The sequence below is a fragment of the Aegilops tauschii genome, chromosome 4 (assembly GCF_002575655.3).
Source record: "Aegilops tauschii subsp. strangulata cultivar AL8/78 chromosome 4, Aet v6.0, whole genome shotgun sequence".
Lineage (NCBI taxonomy): Eukaryota > Viridiplantae > Streptophyta > Magnoliopsida > Poales > Poaceae > Aegilops > Aegilops tauschii.
The window spans coordinates 19,664,841-19,684,370 of NC_053038.3; the positions used below are offsets into that span (position 1 = coordinate 19,664,841).

Consider the following 19,530-nt stretch of genomic DNA (forward strand, 5'->3'; position numbering starts at 1 on the left):
AATATCGTATGGTGATGATATTTTACAAGCTAACAAACATTTTGTCAATGTTTCACAAAAAAAGAATTATTTTAATTATTTTTCCTTTTTTTTATTTTACTGTTCACCCGAGCTCACATGAGCTCGGGATTAAAACAACTGCTTCCATCAAGTTTCGGTGTCTTATGGATCTTGTTGGTGAGCACTCCGATACCATAAATAAAAAAGAAAGTTTACCAATAGTAAAAAATACTGCAAATAACAGAAAAAAAAACAGAAATGGATTTATTTGGGGAAGAAATATATTTCATATAAAAATAGGGTGTGTCTAGGGCACAATTAGATGTGAATTGCACATCTAAATGACTTCATCAAGCCTAAAAAGAAAATGAAGAACAGGAAAAAAATATCCACACAAATCTCCGCGTAAGGTCAATGATATAGGCCTTAGATGCGCAAAACTTATGGCACATCTAGATGTGCTTTAGCAAAATTGAAAAAAAAAAGATAGTACTATACAAGTCAAGGCGGCCCATCTTGTTGACGTCTGCCGATCTACTATATGCACGCGCGGCGAAGCCCATTTTAGGCCCTGCGGTAGGTGGGAATTTCTTATCATTTTGCCCTACGTGTCACCCACAGCGCCACACGAGGCAGGTCAATTCGCCGGCGCCGTCGGTTGGAGCGAGCTCACCCCAATGGCGGCCGCGCTGCTGCGCCACGTCCGGTGGCTCCTGGTCGAGCACCCCGCCGTCGCCTCCTTCCACTGGCGCCCGGGCACCACGCTCGCGGCGTCGCCGTCCTTCCCCGCCGCCGTCATCTGCGCCTACCTCGCCACGGTGCTCCTCCTCCACCGCCGCATCCTGCCCCTGCCGTCCCTCCCGCCGCGCGCCCTCCGCGCCGTCTCCGCGCTGCACAACTGCGTCCTCCTCGCCCTCTCCGCCGCGATGGCCGCCGGCTGCGTGCTCTCCGCCGCGGCCACGGCGCCCTCGCCGCGCTGGGCCTTCTGCTTCCCCCCGGGCGGCGCCACGGAGGCGTCGGGCCCGGTCTTCTTCTGGGCGCACGTCTTCTACCTCTCCAAGATGTACGAGCTCGGCGACACGCTGCTCATCCTCCTCGCCCGCCGCCCGCTCACCCTGCTCCACGTCTACCACCACGCCCTCGTCATCGCCATGTGCTACCTCTGGCTCGCCACGCGCCAGTCGCTCATGCCCGTCGCGCTCGTCACCAACGCCGCCGTGCACGTCGTCATGTACGCCTACTACCTCTGCTGCACCCTGGGCCTCCGCTGGCCGCCGCGCTGGAAGCGCGCCGTCACCGAGCTGCAGATCCTGCAGTTCCTCTTCAGCTTCGCCGCCTCCGTCGTCATGCTCTGGTTCCACTTCGCCGCCGGCGGGTGCGAGGGGATGGCCGGGTGGGCGTTCAACGCCGTCTTCAACGCCTCCCTGCTCGCGCTCTTCCTCGACTTCCACGGCGCCGCCTACGCCGCCAAGGCCAAGGCCAACAAGACCAACATCAACAATGGCAATGGCAATGGCAATGGGGGGAAATCAGAGTGACGTACAAGGGGACTTCTTTTTAGATTACACAGATTTCTCCAGGCCTGTTTGATTTGTGGTGAAATGCATTGGCCTTCCATTTTTGACAATTCTAGTTTTTGAAATTTACTAAATCATCAAGATGTTCAGGCAGCAGTCGAATGGCAATAGCATCTTTGATTGATTCCTCTGCTTTCCTTCCGTGAAAAAACTTCTGCGAGTTCCTAATCTTTGCTTCAGTCTGAATGCCAATGTAGATTCAGCGATGGCAGTAGGTTCTGTCAAGACTTAATTTTTATCTTCTTCTTTTGTATGGAATTTTCTTTCTTCGGACCAAGATTAATTAATTGGACAATGATATTGCATATTCATGTGTACTAAGTTGAACCAAACCGAGCCTACATAGTACATATTCATGAACTGTATTTTCTTTCCTATGTCAATAAGTACCGATTCAATTGTCAATGCTGGTATGGAATTGCATTATAACATTATTAAAACTACTGGTAATGACGGTGATTGCTTACAAAATATAGGTGCCCCCGTGTGCAAATGCAACGCACATACAATTATCTAGACAACCTATACTAGTCCCATCTGAATCTTAAGTTAATACAGGAAAGTTGGTCATGTCCAAATGGTTTCGCCTACAATCATTGCAATTGTTAAGTCCAGTGTTGCTAGCTGTATCAAGACGTTCTTTGCACATCCTCATGGCCTCATGGGGGTCAGGAACCTAAGCAGGAGCACCAACACTTTATTATCCAAGAGAACGACCAAACTCTCACGGACTCTAGTTCCTACTATGAGCGCCGCGTGATTCTCTTGGCCAGGATGCGATCATCTGCTCCATGGTTGTTTGACATACTTAGTAGACAGTCAGCGGTTCCCACATGGTTCTATGCCCTAGTGTGTCACACGATCCCCATAACTCTTGAGATGCAAAACACTGGTGAGTGGAGCATGTGAGACTCGGCCGCCCTGATATCTTTTGTTACCAAGACAACTAACCACATTAAACTTATGTTGATAAGTAGGAATGTGTAGAGCAACCGCGTGTAGGAAACCAGAGGTGGTATCTTACAATTAGATCGTGTTTCCCTATGCATCTCAATCCTTCTCGGTCAATCTTGTTTTCCTTTTGTGCTCTTTGGGATGGATGAAGTAGGACTATGGACTCCCAACGGAAGAAGCATAGAAGCGTGCTAAGAGAAGAGAGAGGACACATGGAAAGGAACTTATAGGAGTATCCAAATACCATTTGTGTAGCATAGGTCGATCAACATAATAAATATCACTGACATCTCACACATTATCAACATTATCCTCCTCGCCTCCATGTGGTCCACATTGTCGAATTCTTCAATGTCTTTCCTTCCCTCTGTACAAAACGTACTAATCAATAATGAATGTTAAGTGTGAGCTACAGGGGCATAAGTTGGAGACCCGGGTGATCATTGCTTACTTCCATGTGGTTCATAAATAGACACCGTTAGGCATCCGACTACTAATAGGATGCATCCATCAGACTAGTCATACATCGTCGGATTAGGGTAAAGATGGACGTCTGATGTCTTGGCTAAACCCCGCGTGAGAGGATTCTCCGTTCGCTAATTGCCTGCTTCCAGGCTTGTTTTCTATGTGATATACATAATTTTATGGTTGATTCCAGCTTGTTCACTGACGGTGTCCTGGACTAAGGGGTAACAACCTAGTTGACCCACAGTTCATGGGTCGAGATTATGGCCCACCGGTCTCACAAGGAAGGACTCTGGAAGCCTCGAACCCAGGCGTGATCAAGACAGACACTGCTGAAGTATTGACGTGTAATCCAAGGACAACTTCAATCATCGGCGTGTTTATTCCTAGTTGGCAACCGACCATATATAACCCTATCTACCCTGGTGCCTATATAAATCGTGGGGTTTAGTCCGTAGAGACACAATCACAATCATCTGCCTTAGGGTTAGAACACACCATACGATCTTGACGTAGATCAAGCTTGCACTCGATGCTTCATCATCAATATAATCAAAGCAGGACGTAGGGTTTTACCTCTTCGAGAGAGACCGAACCTGGGTAAACACTGCCTCCTTCGTCTCATGTTACCCACCGATCCGAGATCCCCCGACTCGAGATCAACCCATTTTAGTACAGACATTGGTGCTTTCATTGAGAGGCCCGTTGTGTGATCAAAAGGGATCGATGGAAGCATCGGTTAACAATCAAAACCTTCACGGCGTGGTTTCCACGCCTGAATCTCTTGTTAGCGGACCGCACCTCCTCCATCGAGAGTTGAGGCGTGATAAGCAGGAGTTAACTCCCGAGCTCTGCTCTCTTTCTCCCACTTCGGCCAAAGGTCTCTGTATGGAAGATGACCAATGGCTGAATTACCAGCTAATGGATGACTGAGAAGCCGGTTAGTCAGGAGGAGCCGGAGACTGGGATCTTAAAACCAACTCGGCTGCTCATACTCGAACTCGGCTGGTGTCAACGACCATCTTGGGGCGGCGCGGGCGCGGTGACAACTGAGGAACGCTTGGAAGTGTCGGGATGGGGCGACAATGTGGCGAGCTCGGCAGGGTTCACAATGGCTGCGTCGAATGATGCCGAGGGATGGGATAAGGCATTGGGGCTCGGGGTGGCCGGGGGCCAGAATCAGCCGGCGCGAAGGTGGGATGGGGCAGCGCGTCCATACGACGGTGATTAAGCTTGGCGCCACCGCTTTTGGATTTTTGATGGCGTGTTAAGGAGGACCTAAATATTGTTCTGGGTAGCAAAAAAAAATTCATTCTCATGCAGATTTTTTTTGATTTCCCATGCAATTTTAAATGTATTGCCCCCCAAAAAATAAGTTTTTACATAGGTTTTGGAAGTCTGCTATTAGAGATTTCACATAGGTTTTGGAGTCTGCTATTGGAGATGCTCCGAAGGCACGACGGGGTCAACGAGTTTATCGGGTGATTATCAGTGGGGCCCACCTGAACGTGACTTCAATCCCTCAATTTCGTTCTACTCCTGGTTTGGAAGCACGGCACCAACCCAACCCCCCAATCGAGCACGCCGTCCACTTCCGAGGTCGCGTGCGTGGATAGGGTTTGCTTCGCCGCCGTCCCGCCGACTGCGCCTCCCCGGCCCTCATCGTCGCGCCACCGCCGGGGAGACCAGGCCACCACCAGCCGAGCCACCGATCGATCGATCGACCGAGGCGGTGATGGCGCACCAGATCCCCAAGGTCGCGCACACCCTCGTCGAGATCGCCGAGGTCGCGCGCTACGCCTACGAGCACCGCTCCGGCCACGCTCCGGACCACGACGGCGCCACGGCGCTGGCCGCCGACGGGGAGGAGGCCGCGCGGCTGCGGGCGGAGAACGCCGTCCTCCGCGCCCGCCTCGCGGACGACCTCGCCCTCCTTCGCGAGCTTCAGGGCGCGCCCTTTGTTTCCCAGGAGTGCCCTCCCGACGTGAGCCCCTCGCACCACCGCTTTGACGTCCTCGAAGATTGTTTTTACCTATTTTCGCCACGATGCTGCATGATTAATTGTTACAGACACTTGTTTATCTGATTACAATGAGAAATCAGCTTCACTAGATTCTTCATAACATATATTTTCATACTATATATTTGATGCCGTAGATATTTCTCTAAAGTTGATCAAACCTATATAAGCTTGACTTAGGACAAACCCAGAACTTCAAACATTTTGGAACGGAGGTAGTAGCACCCTAGTTTCGTTGTTAGAAACAACACATATATGTCTGCGATTCGGCATGATTCAGCATCACAATGAGATACAGCATCGTAGTTGTGTGCGGCTTTGAGCCATATCCGTGCAGTGAAGTTACTTCTAAGCATCCTGCTCCATGTTATTAAAGATGGTGTTGGGATAGATTAAGTTTAAGTGTGACAAGAGCTAATCGTTTAATATCTCCATGATATGAACTCAAGATCAATAGTATAAATTTATGGATTAATTATGCTGCAGTGACATGTTATTCAGCTTATAATTAAACGGTTCTTCATGCCGACTGACATCTTTTGGCGATGTGATTTTGCGGTGCAGTTGCATAATCGTCTTGTAGCATCAGTCAACAATGCTGGCTTCCTTGCTCATCTTGAGAAAGTACGAGACGAGCCGCTGCATCAACATACCAAACTATCTATTGGCGGTGTGACAGGTTCATCCTTGCTAAAACCTTCTGAAGTTTGTTGCTGAACTATGCTTTCATAGCATTATAGCAACTGTTTATTACTTCATTCTTTTATATTCTGCAATTATTAATGAATTTAACATCTTTCTGTTTTCTATTTGAATCAAATCAGAGGTGGATATTGGAGATATTCCTTACACTAAAGATGAGGGGAAGACTGGGTCATGGCTCTTGGTTTCCTGTGACACTGCTGGGGGCAATTTGGAGGAAATTAGTGGAATTGATGACGAAAATTATGTGATGGTTAATGAAGATGACATCGTCGATGCTATTGCTACCTTTGTTGCTAGGTGCATTCTTGAAGATCCAAAGTCCAAGGTATTTTATTTCCAAGAGTTGATACATCCTCTTCGGCACTGCTTCATCATCTAACTGTTTGTTGTTTTTTCTCCAGTCATTATCATCGAAAGAGCTGCAAAAAGGTATGACTATCCTCCATGCTTCTGCCCTTAAAGTTAAAATTTGTTATTTTCTAAATGTTGTTTTGTACTTTTGTTTCTGAAATCATTGCTTTAAAACAGTGATACAAACACATGGGTTGGTTAATTAGGTCTATCTAATTAGCGCTATCATGAGAAAGTTCACCACAATGGAGAAATGCATGCTGACAGAAAAACAAGCCAGAATTTCTAAGATAGGCTGTAGTTTCTCAAGTTCACAATGGAGACCCAGTGCGTTCAACGCTCAATGGTCCTTTTTTTCCACATGTAACTTGCGACATTGTGGAAATTAACAACTCACTGCTATGTCATGAAGACGGGTGTATGCAATTTGCTATTATACTACAATTGTTGCATGTATTATCTTCTAAATTTCCGGAGGATCTCTCCGGTCAGCGCATCATAGAGATGACCAACTATCACATGTGGTCCTATCTTAGAGACTTGGACTGGTTAGCCATTATTTGAAGTATTCCTTACTTCGATTGAGGTTGGATGATAGTTTATTCTGCCCTTGTTCTCCGGCATTCTTTATTTCAGAGTGGAGCGAATGTTTCTCTGACATAAGCTTAATTATACATTAGTGCACATTTGACTTGTATTTTTGTTTGATTTGATATAGATTCTAACTTCTAATTTGTAAGCAGCTGTTGCATCGGCATTGAGCAGCATGACAGACCGGAAGAAATGGATAAGTTTCTGGGAGGCTGGAAAGGTGATTTACATACTGGCAACTTGGGGGATCACAATAGCAGGGTAAAGCTCTCATCCTGTGAAATTTGTATGTCGGTGTTACAACTTACTTACAAGCGAAAACAGAGTCATTTCTGATTGTTATTTTGCGGTTGGATGCAGGCTGTACAGGAGTCGTGCTGTCCTGAAGATGGCAGCCAAAGGAGCTGTCGTCTCCACCAAATTTATCATGAAGGCATTGTGAGGTGCCAAGTGCCGAATAGTGGCATCATGATCACACGCAACGGTCAGCAAGTTGTAAATACAAACTCATCGTGTCAACTGTACATATGTGTTGTGTGATATGATTTATCTGAGAACTATTCGTTGGTCAGATGTGCTGTAACTTCTGAAATGATAACGATTTCTCTCATCGTGTATGAATAATGGGGGCAACTATCTGCTTGTCATGTCTCAAAGTCTCTGGAGTGATATAGGGGGCTCTACTCGGCACGTTTGTTGTATGCCGGAGTGTTCCTGGACTGATTTGGCTTTCCTGGGAACTGCTTTCTCTTAGCTGTTCACTGTATGGCCACCTGACATGAAATTTCAAATACTTCAGATGCTTCATGTGAATTGTACTAGTAGTTTCATACTTCTTATGAATCTTTGCCGAATTTTACACTGAAAATTGAATGTGAAACCGGCATTAGTTCCTGCACGAATGGTGATATGGTGTGTGGCATGTTTGCAAAAAGGTCTCAGCCACTCCTATATGCAAAAAAGATCCTCTCTTTGGACCAGCCACATCCCTTCTCACCTCATCTTAACACACTTCGGATATCCTTTTTGATATATGACCAAACTTTTTTTCAAGTTTGTGAATATGTATCAGTCCATTTTGAATTGGTTGCAAGACACGGACAGTTTTGCCTTCCTTTTGGGGAGGAAGCACGGGCACTTTGAGCTATGCACATGGCACGCCAAAGAACACGACTTTGGCACCTTCAAATATTTTAATGTAATTTTATCCTTCTGTATGAATGTGTTTAGGTTTCGGCCCTTTTGGAAAAAAAGTGGTAAGGGCCCGTTGTTTTTTTCTTTTTTTGAGAAAGAGCACGGGCACACTTTGCTAGCAGGTGAAAATTAAAAAAAATGTGTTAAAAATAATCTTTTTTTTAGTTGAGGTGAAAATTAATCTGGCTTCCTTTTTTGAGGGGTCATTAATCTCGCTTCCAAACGGGCCTTATTAAGGCGATGTGTGAACAACGTTCCTGGGTTGGGCCGATCGGGCCAACCCGACGCAAAGCCTGAGGTCTTGGTCGACCCACCTTCTTCTTCCCCTGTCTCTCCTGTATCCGCTCGCCGTTTACCCAAACCCTTGTCCCCGCGCCGCCACCCCCAAGAACCTCATCAGCTCCGGCCTTTAATCTCCTCTGCGGCGGCAGAGGCATCGAATACCCCACTCCACATCCTCCAATGGCCACCAAGTCCCAAAAGAAGAAGAAGCTCTCCGCCCCCAACCCCTCTATCGACGCCAAGAAGCCCAAACCTCCGAAACCCGTCGAGGAGCGAGAGACGGCGGTGGCGGCAGCCAAGAAGCCGAAGCCGAAGGAGCAGAAGGAGGGCAAGGAGGTCTCTGCCAAGAAGACGAAGAAGCAGAAGGAGAGCAACGAGATTGACGAGATCTTCGAGGCCACCAAGTCCGACAAGAAGCGCAAGCTGCAGGAGGAGGAGGAGGAGGAGGAGGGGTCCAAGAAGCCCAAGAAGGGCAAGGCCGAGGGGTCTAGCAAGAAGAAGAGCAAGAAGGAGACCAGAGGTAATGGCTGGGAGCCTGGCCAAGATGATGAGGTTGAGGAGAAGCGGCCGCGGCGGCGCACCAATGACGGGCTCACCATCTACTCCGCCGACGAGCTCGGGTTTGGCAAGGCTGACGCCGGCGGCACCGCCCTCTGCCCCTTCGACTGCGACTGCTGCTTCTGACCCCTTCAGGGGTCCTCCGTGCCTGAGGTGATGTAATCGGGTTACGTAGCAGTGGTGTTTGTTGTAATGCTTGGTTGATTCGATAACTATGTGCTTAGACGTGTGATCGCAGTGGTTCTCTGATATTGTCAGTTTTACAAGAGCTCAAGATTATTACATCTTATATCTTTATAGATCAACCAGTTGGTTGTTTCAGCATTTTGTTAAGAAAAAAATCTTGGCTGTTTAAAGTAAAATTCTGTCTGATGGGGGGAAATTGATCTTGTTGAGGTATTGCATGAGCATTGGAGGTTTTTATATGATGTTAATGTTTGAGTTGCCTAAAGGGCCTTGTAAGAGAATACATATTTTTAGGAAGAAATTGTTATAGCATGATGATCAGGGGAGACAGAAACACCATTTAGTCAACTGAAGTAGTGGATCTTGAGGTTAAGAATGTTGTTTTGTTAAGTAAATGGACATGGAAGTTGGAAAATGAGAAGGAACTGTTGCAGAGTTTAATTCTTATAGAAAATATGTTAGGCAGGCTAATCTAGCACAAGTTCAATTTAAGGATGTGGGTCTGTCGAAGGAGGAGGATAGGTGTAGATGGATTAGCCCTGAAATTAGCCAAGGTAAGATGTCCATATAAAAAACTATGGCTTGTTGAAGTGCTTTTAAAAATCGGAGTTTTTATTTGGCTTGTTCTTATATAGCATTTCAAGTTTTCAACTGAGGACAGTCTATTAAGAAAGGTAAGATGTGTATGGTCTGTAGTGAAGAGGTGACCCTAGATCACCTTTTTCTGACATTGTACTAGTACGGTTGTCGGTTAGATATATTGTTTAATTATGCTTTGAAGATTGACACAACTAGATCCACAGTTCTTTAGCTCCGTAGGTGGGTAATGTGTTTCGATGGTAAGATGTGGAACTTAGTGGCAGGTAGGGATCATGGCGCTGCTTTGGGCCTTATGGAAAAACAGGAATGCCACTTGTTTTAGAAATATCTTTCTGTATGATCCAAGTAAGTCTGATTGCGCAGATGGCTCACCGGTTGTCGTGCTGGGTTGGACTTCAGAGAGCAGGTTTGCTGCGACAGAGAGCGCCAAGGGGCAAAGCAGCTGCTGCACTGGTACTTTCGGAACTCCATGTTTCAGTTTCATTGAGAAATTAAACTGGGAGCTCTGCTCCTGTAGTTGAACAAAAATCTACTCCCTCTGTCCCATATTAAGTGTCGCTCAAATGGATGTATCGACGCATTTCAGTGCTAGATACATCCATTTGAGCGACACTTAATATGGGAGTATTTGTTTTGTCAGGCTGCCTAGTTGCTGTCATAACTGTTGTGAATTGGTAACTCACTCCTCACTACCTACGCCTACTGAGCCCTAGCTAAAATACATATGTTCTGTTAACCAATATTTTACCATCAAGAGTGTTTCAACACATTATCCAAATCCCTGACTGAAACAATAATGCCCCTTTTTAATGCTGCATGTTTGTGGACAGACCCAACCCTTTTCTCAAGAGGGGCCAGTGTTTTTTTCTGACTTTAATTACCAGAAGAACTTGTTGTCCTTATGAATGTGCAAATTAAAGGTACCTCCAGTGTTTTGCCACTTATTTTGAACCCTGCCATATGACATCCCAATAGGCCAGATTACAGTATGCCATTGATTGACAAGTGCCATACATGGATCAAGGGAGAGGGCATCTGTGGCAGCATGTGTCAAAAACAAAGGAGAACCACTGATAGTGAACGTTCTACCACTGAAACTGGTCATTGGCAAGCGCTGCTGTGATGAGCATGCCTTCCTAAGCTAGACATACGCCAATTCATTGTCTCGGACTTGGAGTTGGGCAAGACCATCGGGTCATCCAAGTGCCTGATGATATGCTCCCAAGGGAGCATGATGTAGAAGATGTCCCTATGCATCCCATCCCTATTGGTTCATTTCTGCTTGTCTCACTATGCTCGTGAGGAAAGTGGATATCGGAAGAGGGGGTTGAGGGAGAATACATGGACAGTAAACTGAAATATAAAGCATGCAGGCACTATTCTCGCTAGCAATCACATGTTTGCATATTCGATGTTATTGGTAGCCATTTGTTGTTTACATCTGCTCCCAGCGCTACACAATCTAATGCCTGAATGCTTCAACAAAATGTACAGATGGCACTAGGTGTAAGTGTCATCTTCAATGTTAGGGACCTCAGGTTACTCCTTTACCCTTCATTTTTGAAATTAAGAATACTCATAGGCAATGAAAATATATTTAAAAAATGGGGAAATTGATGCCCTAATAGATATAAGTACGCCGATTAAAACAGTTATGGAATAATATGATGATACGATGAGAATTGGTACAAGAAATAAATATATTATTTTGACGTGAACAGATTACATTCACCATGCTTAATACATCAACTAATATCTAAAAATTACATTTCTAACTTCTTTTGCAGCTTATATCTTCACATCACCGGGCTGATGGTTTTGTTTGGAAACCATACAGAGCTGCAGAAGATCAGTGTGTGTATCTGTAGTGATGGTTCCTGTATGGCTGTTTCCGTTCCCAAAGTAGCTATATCAGTTGTTTTTGTTAAGGTTGTTGTGATTGCTGGTACTTATAGAATTTGATCTGGTATATTTGCCAGAGCATCAAGAACTTGCTTACATTATATACTTATACTGAAGTTGGGTTGATCTCGTCTTGATATGCCTATTGGGCCCTATAAAATACTTATGATCTGGTATATCAATATTATTACCATCAAGAGTGTTTCATAGCGTTGCGTTGGCAAAATGTCAATGAAACAAGAATCCCCTTTTAGGTACTACATGCTTGTGGACAAACCTAAGCCTTTTGTCAAGAGCAACCAATGTTTTTTTCTCTTCATTGCCAAAAAGAACTTGTCCTTATGAATGTGCAAATTCAAGGTGCCTCTCGGCCCCAGTTCAAGAGATTTTCTACATTGCAAGTTACATCTCAAACTGGAAGCATGGTTACGTAGTGTGTAAGCTGGAAGCATGGTTCCGCAGTCGCTGGAAGGAGAAGCGGCGGCGGCGGCGCACGAATGATGGGCTCACCATATACTCCGCCGATGAGCTCGGATTTGGCAAGGCCGACGCCAGCGGCACTGCTCCCTGAAAACAAAATTCATTTCTCAGTCTCCACAAGGTAGCAGTTGTCAGATTCAAAACAGTTTTTTCTTTATGCATATGCTAGAAGGCCATAACTTTTTCAAAACAAGATATGCTATCAATATTAAAAATTTCTGCAACAAGGTTCCAAACTTGCTGGGCCACCACACAGTCAAACAGCAGATGTTGAACAGTTTCAGGTTCAGAGCAAAATAAACAGGAAGGATCTTCCACTTCCCTTCTCTTTGCAAGATTATCTCTAGTAAGTATTTTATTATGAATACAAAGCCATAGGAAGATATGAATGTTCTGTGGACATAGGATTTTCCACATCTTTATACTAACACTAGAAGCTATCCCACCAAAATTGATCTGTTTGTAAAAAGATTTAACTGAGAAAGTCCCACTAGGTTCTAGCCCCCAAATGGGGGTTCCACTTCATCTGATGGAGGGCTCTGTTTGATCAAACAGACAAGTTGATCCCAACGATTCATCCCCAGCATGTCAACACATCTCCTAAAAGTTAATTTCAGATCATTCCCATCCCAGACTTGGGCTACATTACTATCAACCTGGTTACAAATACAAAACAAGTCCCAGAACTGCACTTTAAGGGAACAATCCCCCACCCACACATCATGCCAAAAACTAATGAGTTTTCCATCACCCAGCTTCCATCTATAAAATGTCTTTGCAGCTGCCATTGCCCAAGTAATGCTCTTCCAAAAGGTAGAGCCCCCTTCACTTTTAGCCCAGAGGAGATTTGGGGAATTAACTCTATATTTATAGAGGAGAAGTTTAGACCAATCAGAGTCAGGGTTATTAAAAAATCTTTTACCCCAAGAAGCTAACAATGCCATATTATATTCCTTAATATTGGGTACCCCCAAACCTCCAAACTCCTTCCTCCTGGTAATTAAGCCCCAATTAGCCAGGTGGTATTTGTGTTGATCACCCACATTTCCCCAAAAGAAGCGAGCCATTTGTGAGTTAATGGCATTGATTGCCCACTTAGGAAATTTGATCACAGACATCAAGTAAGCAGGAATGCTAATAACACAAGCACACAGCAAAATAATTTTTCCTTTATAAGTAAGATATCTCCCCAGCCAGCCAGAGACCCCTTTAATGATTCTATCAATGATAGGTTGGAGATCCTCTCTTTTTAATTTATCATAGTGCAGAGGCACTCCCAAATACTTAATAGGAAAAGATCCTTTTTTACAACAGAAAATTTGAGAAAATTCACTGGCAACTGTATCATCTACATTTATAGTCATGAGATCACTTTTGTGGAAGTTGATTTTCATACCAGATAAGTTTTCAAAACATGACAAAAGCCATTTAAAATTCCTTGCTTTCTGAGTAGATTTTTCCAAGAAGAGTATGGTGTCATCTGCATATTGCAGACTAACCACACCTCCAGGGATCACATGGGATAGAAGCCTAGAAATTAGATTTTGAGAAGTAGCTTTCTTGAGCATCTTTGTAAAAACATCAGCAACAAGGTTAAACAGCAGGGGAGAGTGCGGGTCCCCTTGTTTGAGACCTTTCCCTCAGTGGTGTCATTAATCCTCACACTAAAAGTGCTATTAACTAGCGTGCTCTTAATCCAAGCAATCCACTTAGGACCGAACCCTCTCGAATGAAGCATATCAAACAAGAATTCCCAGCTAACCCTATCATATGCCTTCTCGTAATCTAATTTGAGAACCAGACCTTGAGAGACTGTTTTTTTAATTTCATGAATCACTTCATGGGCCATAACCACGCTCTCTAAGATATACCTCCCTTTAATGAAAGCAATTTGGTTAGACGAGATCAACCTGCGTCCCACAGGGGAGACCCTATTTGTCATGGCTTTGGAGAAGATTTTTATCCCACAATTACTCAAACTAATAGGACGAAACTTCTTTATCTCTCTGGCATCTGCCTCTTTAGGAATGAGAACAATCAGAGCAAAATTTAAACGCTGTAAGTCCAGCTTCCCCTCTTCAAAGTCTCTAACTAGGGCCATGAAATCTGTTTTAATAACTTCCCAAAAAGTTTGGTAGAACAAGAAGGATAACCCATCAGGGCCAGGGGCACCATGGGCATAAGAGCCTAAGATTGCCTCCTTAATTTCCTCCTCGGAAAAGCTCTTTTGTAAGTGGTCATTTTCTTCCTGAGTAACTAATTCATCTTCCTCCCAAAAGGAAGGGCCAAGACAGATATTATGTTTGTTCTCAAAACAGAACAAAATTTTATAATAAGAAGTAGCCACCCCAGCATTTCCTGAGTAGTATAAACTGGGCCATTATCCCCAACCAGCTCGGATAAATGGTTTTTTCTGTGTCTGTGGTTGGCCATTGCATGAAAATATGCATTATTCTTATCCCCGTCAATAATTCGACGATCTCTGGAGCGTTGCCACAAGGCAGTTTCCTCTTTGCTCTAGATCAGAGCGAGTTCTTTCCTAATTTCTTCCATCCTAATTTTATCTTCATCATCAATCTGGTTCCTCTCAGAGAATACGTCCAGAATATCAAATTCGAGCAAAAGCTCTCTCTTCTTTTTCTTAGTATCCGCCTCAATGTTAATACTCCAACCTCTAGCTTTCTTTCTAAAAAGTTTACTTTTATTCATCCAAATATCCATAGCTGTTTTACCAGGGACCGAGGTGTTCCAAGTATCAATCACCATTTTTTTAAAATCAGGGTGGTCAAGCCACCATTTTTCAAAGCGAAAAATCCTCGGGGAGGTAACCCTCCAAGCCCCTGTGTCCAAAAGCAATGGTGTATGATCACTCCCCACCTGAGGGAGCACAGTAACCACTGACAAAGGGAAGTGGGCATCCCAGTTCAGAGAAACAAAAATCCTATCTATAGTTGCAAAAATGGGATTATCTTGATTATTAGTCCAAGTAAATTTCCTATTAGCAACATTGATTTCCATAAAACACCATTTATTAATCCAGTCATTGAAGAGGTACGTAAACTGGTTGTTAATAATACCATTGTTCTTGTCAGCCATGGACCTAACAAGATTAAAATCCCCCCAGCAGAACTGGATAAGTGAGCCCATCCATGACCTCATGTAATTCAGCAAAGAATTCAAGCTTAAGCTCATTATAAGAAGTACCATATATAGCAAAAAGATGCCAAACAAAACCATCTGATTTATTTTTCAGAGTTGCAACAATGCAAAACTTCTTATTAACAAACCCAATCACTTCGAACAAATCACTTTTGAGACCCACAAGGATCCCACCAGCTGCGTTGATAGCAGGGAGATAATGCCAGTCAAATGCTATTCTACCAAAAATACTATTGAGGATATGAGCATCAATGATCTCTTTTTTGGTTTCAGAGAAACATATACCTGATTACTACAAATAAAATCTCCTAGGCACTGAATTTTACCAGGTTGACGTAAACCGCAAATGTTCCAGAAAGCTCCTATCATTTAAATTTAAAAGGATGGGATAAGCCACAAGGCTTTTTCTTGGTGTTCAAGGTAGGACATTCCACAACTGAACCAGCAGTGCCAACTGGTTCAGTATCTGGTGTATCCTTTTGCCCAAAAACAGGGTTAAAGTCATTCACTTCTACCAAATCTAAATTATCAGGGAGAACAATCTCTGGATTTTCATCAGCAAATTGCAAGCATATAAGTTTCTCATTGTTAATAAGGTCAAGAATAATATTCTTTTGTTCTTCCTCATTGTTACCAATGCATAAATCAACTTTAGAAGTATGAGAAGCAAATGATTTACCTTTGAATGTGGCTGGTATTTCCAAATTCTTCATCATCATGTATGCAGCTGCCTTGTCCATGATCTTAATATTCCCATGAGTTCTGGTCCTTGGTTTATCAGCAAGCACTGGGCCCCAGGTAGGTGAGTTTTTGATGTTGATTTTTTTCTTGACCATAGTGTCTGCTCTTTCCAGAGAATCAAGTAGTGATCTTTTGACTGAATTCATTGCCAGAGTCAGATCTTCTGGTAAACATTACATTTCCATATTAATGTTATCCTCCTCCACATCAGATTCCTCCATCTCAAACTTGCTAAGTTGTTCGGAACAGTAGTCCAGATGGACTGACAGAGCATCAGTTTTTTCAAACCTTGAACTTGGTTCAATTTCATCTCCGTTAACTTTCACTGGTGTCAAGGTTTTGAAGTCACCAGAGATCATTACTTGCATTGCATTAATTGTGTTGGCTGGATGGACTTCCATTGCAGAAGCAGTCACTTGAGATATGGTTTTGTTCGAGCTAGTTGGGTTATCAGTCTTGGTAGGAAAATTGGCCTTGTCCAATTCATCAATTGCCTCATCATCATCTTCTTCCATGCCCTCTTTATCCTCAGCATCCTTACTGTTATTCTCATCATTTCCTTCAAGATTGTCCAGACCTGGATCATCATCACCTCCATCATTGTCCTCATCAATCTGCTCAAACCCTTCTACTGTAAAAAACAGCAGGTAAAGTTTCTTTTTCATCTCCACCAATCTCTCAAAAGGAATTTTCCTTGGATCTCTGCAGGCAACTTTAACTCGAATTTTTTCATAAAAGCTCTTGAAAATACCATTCCAGTCCACATCCACAAGGATACCAAAGCAAGCAGTAATCTGGGAAAATACTTTCCATGCACACCACTTAGGTGGGATACCATCAATCTGCACCCAAGCTTCAGTAAGTGCCCCAAACTCATCCAGCATACCTTCCCATTCACAGATCTTAACAGAAACTCCAGAAATAGGCAGCTCAAAAGGAGGGAATTCAATCAGGTCATCCACATTCTTCCAAGGTGGGAACCTTAATAGGAATTTCTTGTTTTCCAGCTCTCTGATTTGCCATGGCCATTCCTTGTTCTTACAGAAGATTCCATTCAGTTGTGTTAGCAGCTCAGAGGTAGAAACCTCTCCCTTGACCACCTTAAGAACAGCACAATTTTTGTAATTTAGCCAACTAGATTCGGCTGCCACAGGGACTTCAATGTGATAAAACCCCAGTCCAGAAGCAGCACTACCAAAATAAGTGGCAGCAGGTTGTGGCTTTGCCCAAGCAGCGCAGTTGTTAACATTATGGTTCCCAGCGCAAATAAAACACTTTTTTGGCTCCACACAATTCCCCACATAGTGACCAGGCCAACTGCAATTGAAGCAGATCATATCTTTGTATTTTGGATCAAGAGGCTGTACCACTGGGGTGGTGGGAGAGGTGGTGGGGCAGCGACAGCCGGAGGGACAACTTGGGCTTGGTTCCCCTGATTTGGCTTGATTGCCCCCTGCTGACCTGGTTTCCCGGCAGCGCCCACAGCAGCGGTAACAGACTTCCCCTCCTGAGGATTGGGCTTCTTCCCCGGTGGTGGCCGGCGATTTCTCTGCGGCATCTGACCACGATTCTCCATCCCGCTCTTAACAGCTTCAACGAACGATCTAGGAAACCTAGGGTCCTCAGTGGAGATTTTGAAGATGGTACGGGTAGGATCAAATGGACCAACAGACGAAATTGGGAAGCAGTCTTGGACCGAAAACTTCTTTGAGTGGAACAGATATTTCCTCACCCAAAACAATTTGGGGATGGCGTATTTAGGGTTTGGAGGTAGCTGCCTAGGTTTATGTAGGCGGCGGCTGCGGGTTGGGGAAGGGATAACCCAGAGCTGACCGAAAAAATTCTCCACCTCCTCTCCAAACCCGTTTGCCGAAGCAGAAAACGTCTTACGAGTACCCGCTTTCTTCTCAACCACACATCCCCTGATCAACGGCGATGGGGTGGGTTTTGCCCAAACGCAAAGACTGGTTGGTTTGAACGCAGTCCCGCCTCCCTCGCACAAGCGAGTTCATCGGAGTTAGAACATGTCACCGGAATCGGCACATCAGGTAGGATTAAGGATGGCAATGGATCGGGTTCGGCTCGGGTTGAACAATATCAAATCCATATCCAAATCCATGAAGATAGTATGTGCCCATCCACGAAAAAATCCATGGGCGTAAAATTAGGCCCATGTCCAAACCCGATGAATATCCATCGGGTTTGGATATCCATCGGGTTCTCTCAACACGTATACACAAGACATAGCACAACATTCACATAAGCTCTCAAATTCTCACAAAGTGACATAGCACAAGTGCATGACATCAAATAAGCTCTTAGATTCTCACAAAATGACATAGTACAAGTGCAGATCGCCACATAACCTCTCAAATTCTCACAAAAGAGAATCTACGAAACTATTTTTTGCCATCTCTTCTTTTAGGGAATAATGTAGATCTGCCCAGATTACAAATCAGATTCTAATGAATCTTAATGATTCGTAGCTCTCTAGATTGAAATACACTAACGTGGTAAAACCTAATTGCTAATTAACATGCACAACTACAAATCACGCCATGTTCCATATCTGAAAAATGTTGATTTGGTAACCAACGAAAACTACCTAACTCTATAAATCTCTTCTAATTGGTACAGTAAACTACAAGAAATACTTAATTTGTAGACATGCATGAGAATGACTCATCGAAAATTACTACCGCTCCAGTTAGTACTGTAAACTTCAAGAAATACTTAATTTGCAGACATACACGAGCGGGATTCATGGAACAAAAATATTACTACTGCTCCAATTATTACTGTATAACCTGAAAAAAAACTTAATTTGCAGACATACATGAGAGGTATTCAGGGGATTTTTTGGACTACTTCTCCATTTACTACTGTAAATTGAAACAAATAATTTGCAGACATACATGCGGATTCAGGGAACAAGCAGGAACACCACACAGAAAAACTTACCCTGAGACTCTCAGAGGATTTTGGGAGCGAGTAGGAACACCACACATAGAAAAATTACTACTGCTCCAGTTGCTACATGCTCATGTTGGACACCCACGTACAGGAACACACACATACATGGATTCAGGAAACAGCAAAACTTACCCTGAATGCCGACTATTCGGTGTGTCCATCACCTTCTCAGCAAGGTCATGATTCACTTCTTGGTATGCGCCCGTCTCCCTACACTCACGTGCTGCCATGCTCCTAGTCCGGCGCGGAGCGGTACTCGTGCGTCGCGCTGCTCTGCATCCCAGTTCAGAGACTTGCGCGGGCTCGCCGCCGTACCCGTGCGAGAATCCGAGACGGGGGGTCGAGGGGATATGGAGTTGGGCTCCACTGGACAATGGCGTTGGATGCTGAAGTGCTGCACGCCTACACCATATGTAGAGGTAAAGGCTGGTGGCGCCGACGACTGCATCTAGAGCAGCCGGAGGATAAGTCAAGGCGAGGAAGATGAAGCTTAATGACAAGTCGTTTAACGAGGAGATCGAAGAATGAGAAGAGGTGGTGGAGTAAAGTTACGGTGGGAATCGGGAGGGACTGTGCAATTTACTTCTTATTTTTATAAAAAAATATATTAGAAGATGGGATAGTGGGGATCATCATGAATTTTGCCACACATGTCATACCATCGTGTCGGGTTCGGATATATCCACGGATACATAATTATGTCCATTCCCTATCCACGAGTAATCGGGCCGGGTTCGGGTGCTGCCCATGGACATAAAAATGTACCCAAACCCTATCCATTCGGGTCGGGTA

The 19,530-nt window shown here is 44.3% G+C and overlaps 3 protein-coding genes and 1 long non-coding RNA gene across 5 annotated transcripts; 3 read left to right on the forward strand and 1 right to left on the reverse strand.

Moving 5' to 3' along the window:
• The first annotated feature begins 576 nt into the window (after window positions 1-576).
• Window positions 577-1,705, forward strand: LOC109755239 (fatty acid elongase 3-like). Its single transcript, XM_020314136.4, has one exon. It carries the CDS (start codon window positions 678-680, stop codon window positions 1,536-1,538), a length of 861 nt encoding a protein of 286 aa, XP_020169725.1. The 5' UTR covers window positions 577-677; the 3' UTR covers window positions 1,539-1,705.
• A 2,776-nt stretch (window positions 1,706-4,481) lies between these two features.
• Window positions 4,482-7,310, forward strand: LOC109755237 (uncharacterized). The gene is made up of 6 exons (XM_020314135.4): window positions 4,482-4,980; window positions 5,581-5,695; window positions 5,841-6,046; window positions 6,123-6,150; window positions 6,816-6,924; window positions 7,024-7,310. The coding sequence occupies exons 1-6, from the start codon at window positions 4,732-4,734 to the stop codon at window positions 7,103-7,105; spliced, it is 789 nt and encodes a 262-aa protein (XP_020169724.1). The 5' UTR covers window positions 4,482-4,731; the 3' UTR covers window positions 7,106-7,310.
• An 808-nt stretch (window positions 7,311-8,118) lies between these two features.
• Window positions 8,119-11,522, forward strand: LOC109755240 (uncharacterized). 2 transcript variants are annotated; one of them, XM_020314137.4, is made up of 3 exons: window positions 8,119-8,850; window positions 9,847-9,936; window positions 11,271-11,522. In XM_020314137.4, exon 1 carries the CDS (start codon window positions 8,320-8,322, stop codon window positions 8,821-8,823), a length of 504 nt encoding a protein of 167 aa, XP_020169726.1. In that variant the 5' UTR covers window positions 8,119-8,319; the 3' UTR covers window positions 8,824-8,850; window positions 9,847-9,936; window positions 11,271-11,522. The 2 variants fall into 2 exon arrangements, with proteins under 2 accessions (XP_020169726.1, XP_045083271.1); XM_045227336.2 differs by having other exon boundaries at window positions 9,883-9,936.
• Window positions 11,523-11,669: 147 nt separating this feature from the next.
• Window positions 11,670-19,211, reverse strand: LOC141021176 (uncharacterized). The gene is made up of 2 exons (XR_012181216.1): window positions 18,871-19,211; window positions 11,670-11,952 (listed from the first exon to the last, which is right to left on the reverse strand). It is a non-coding gene; the product is annotated as an uncharacterized lncRNA (long non-coding RNA).
• Window positions 19,212-19,530: the final 319 nt, after the last annotated feature.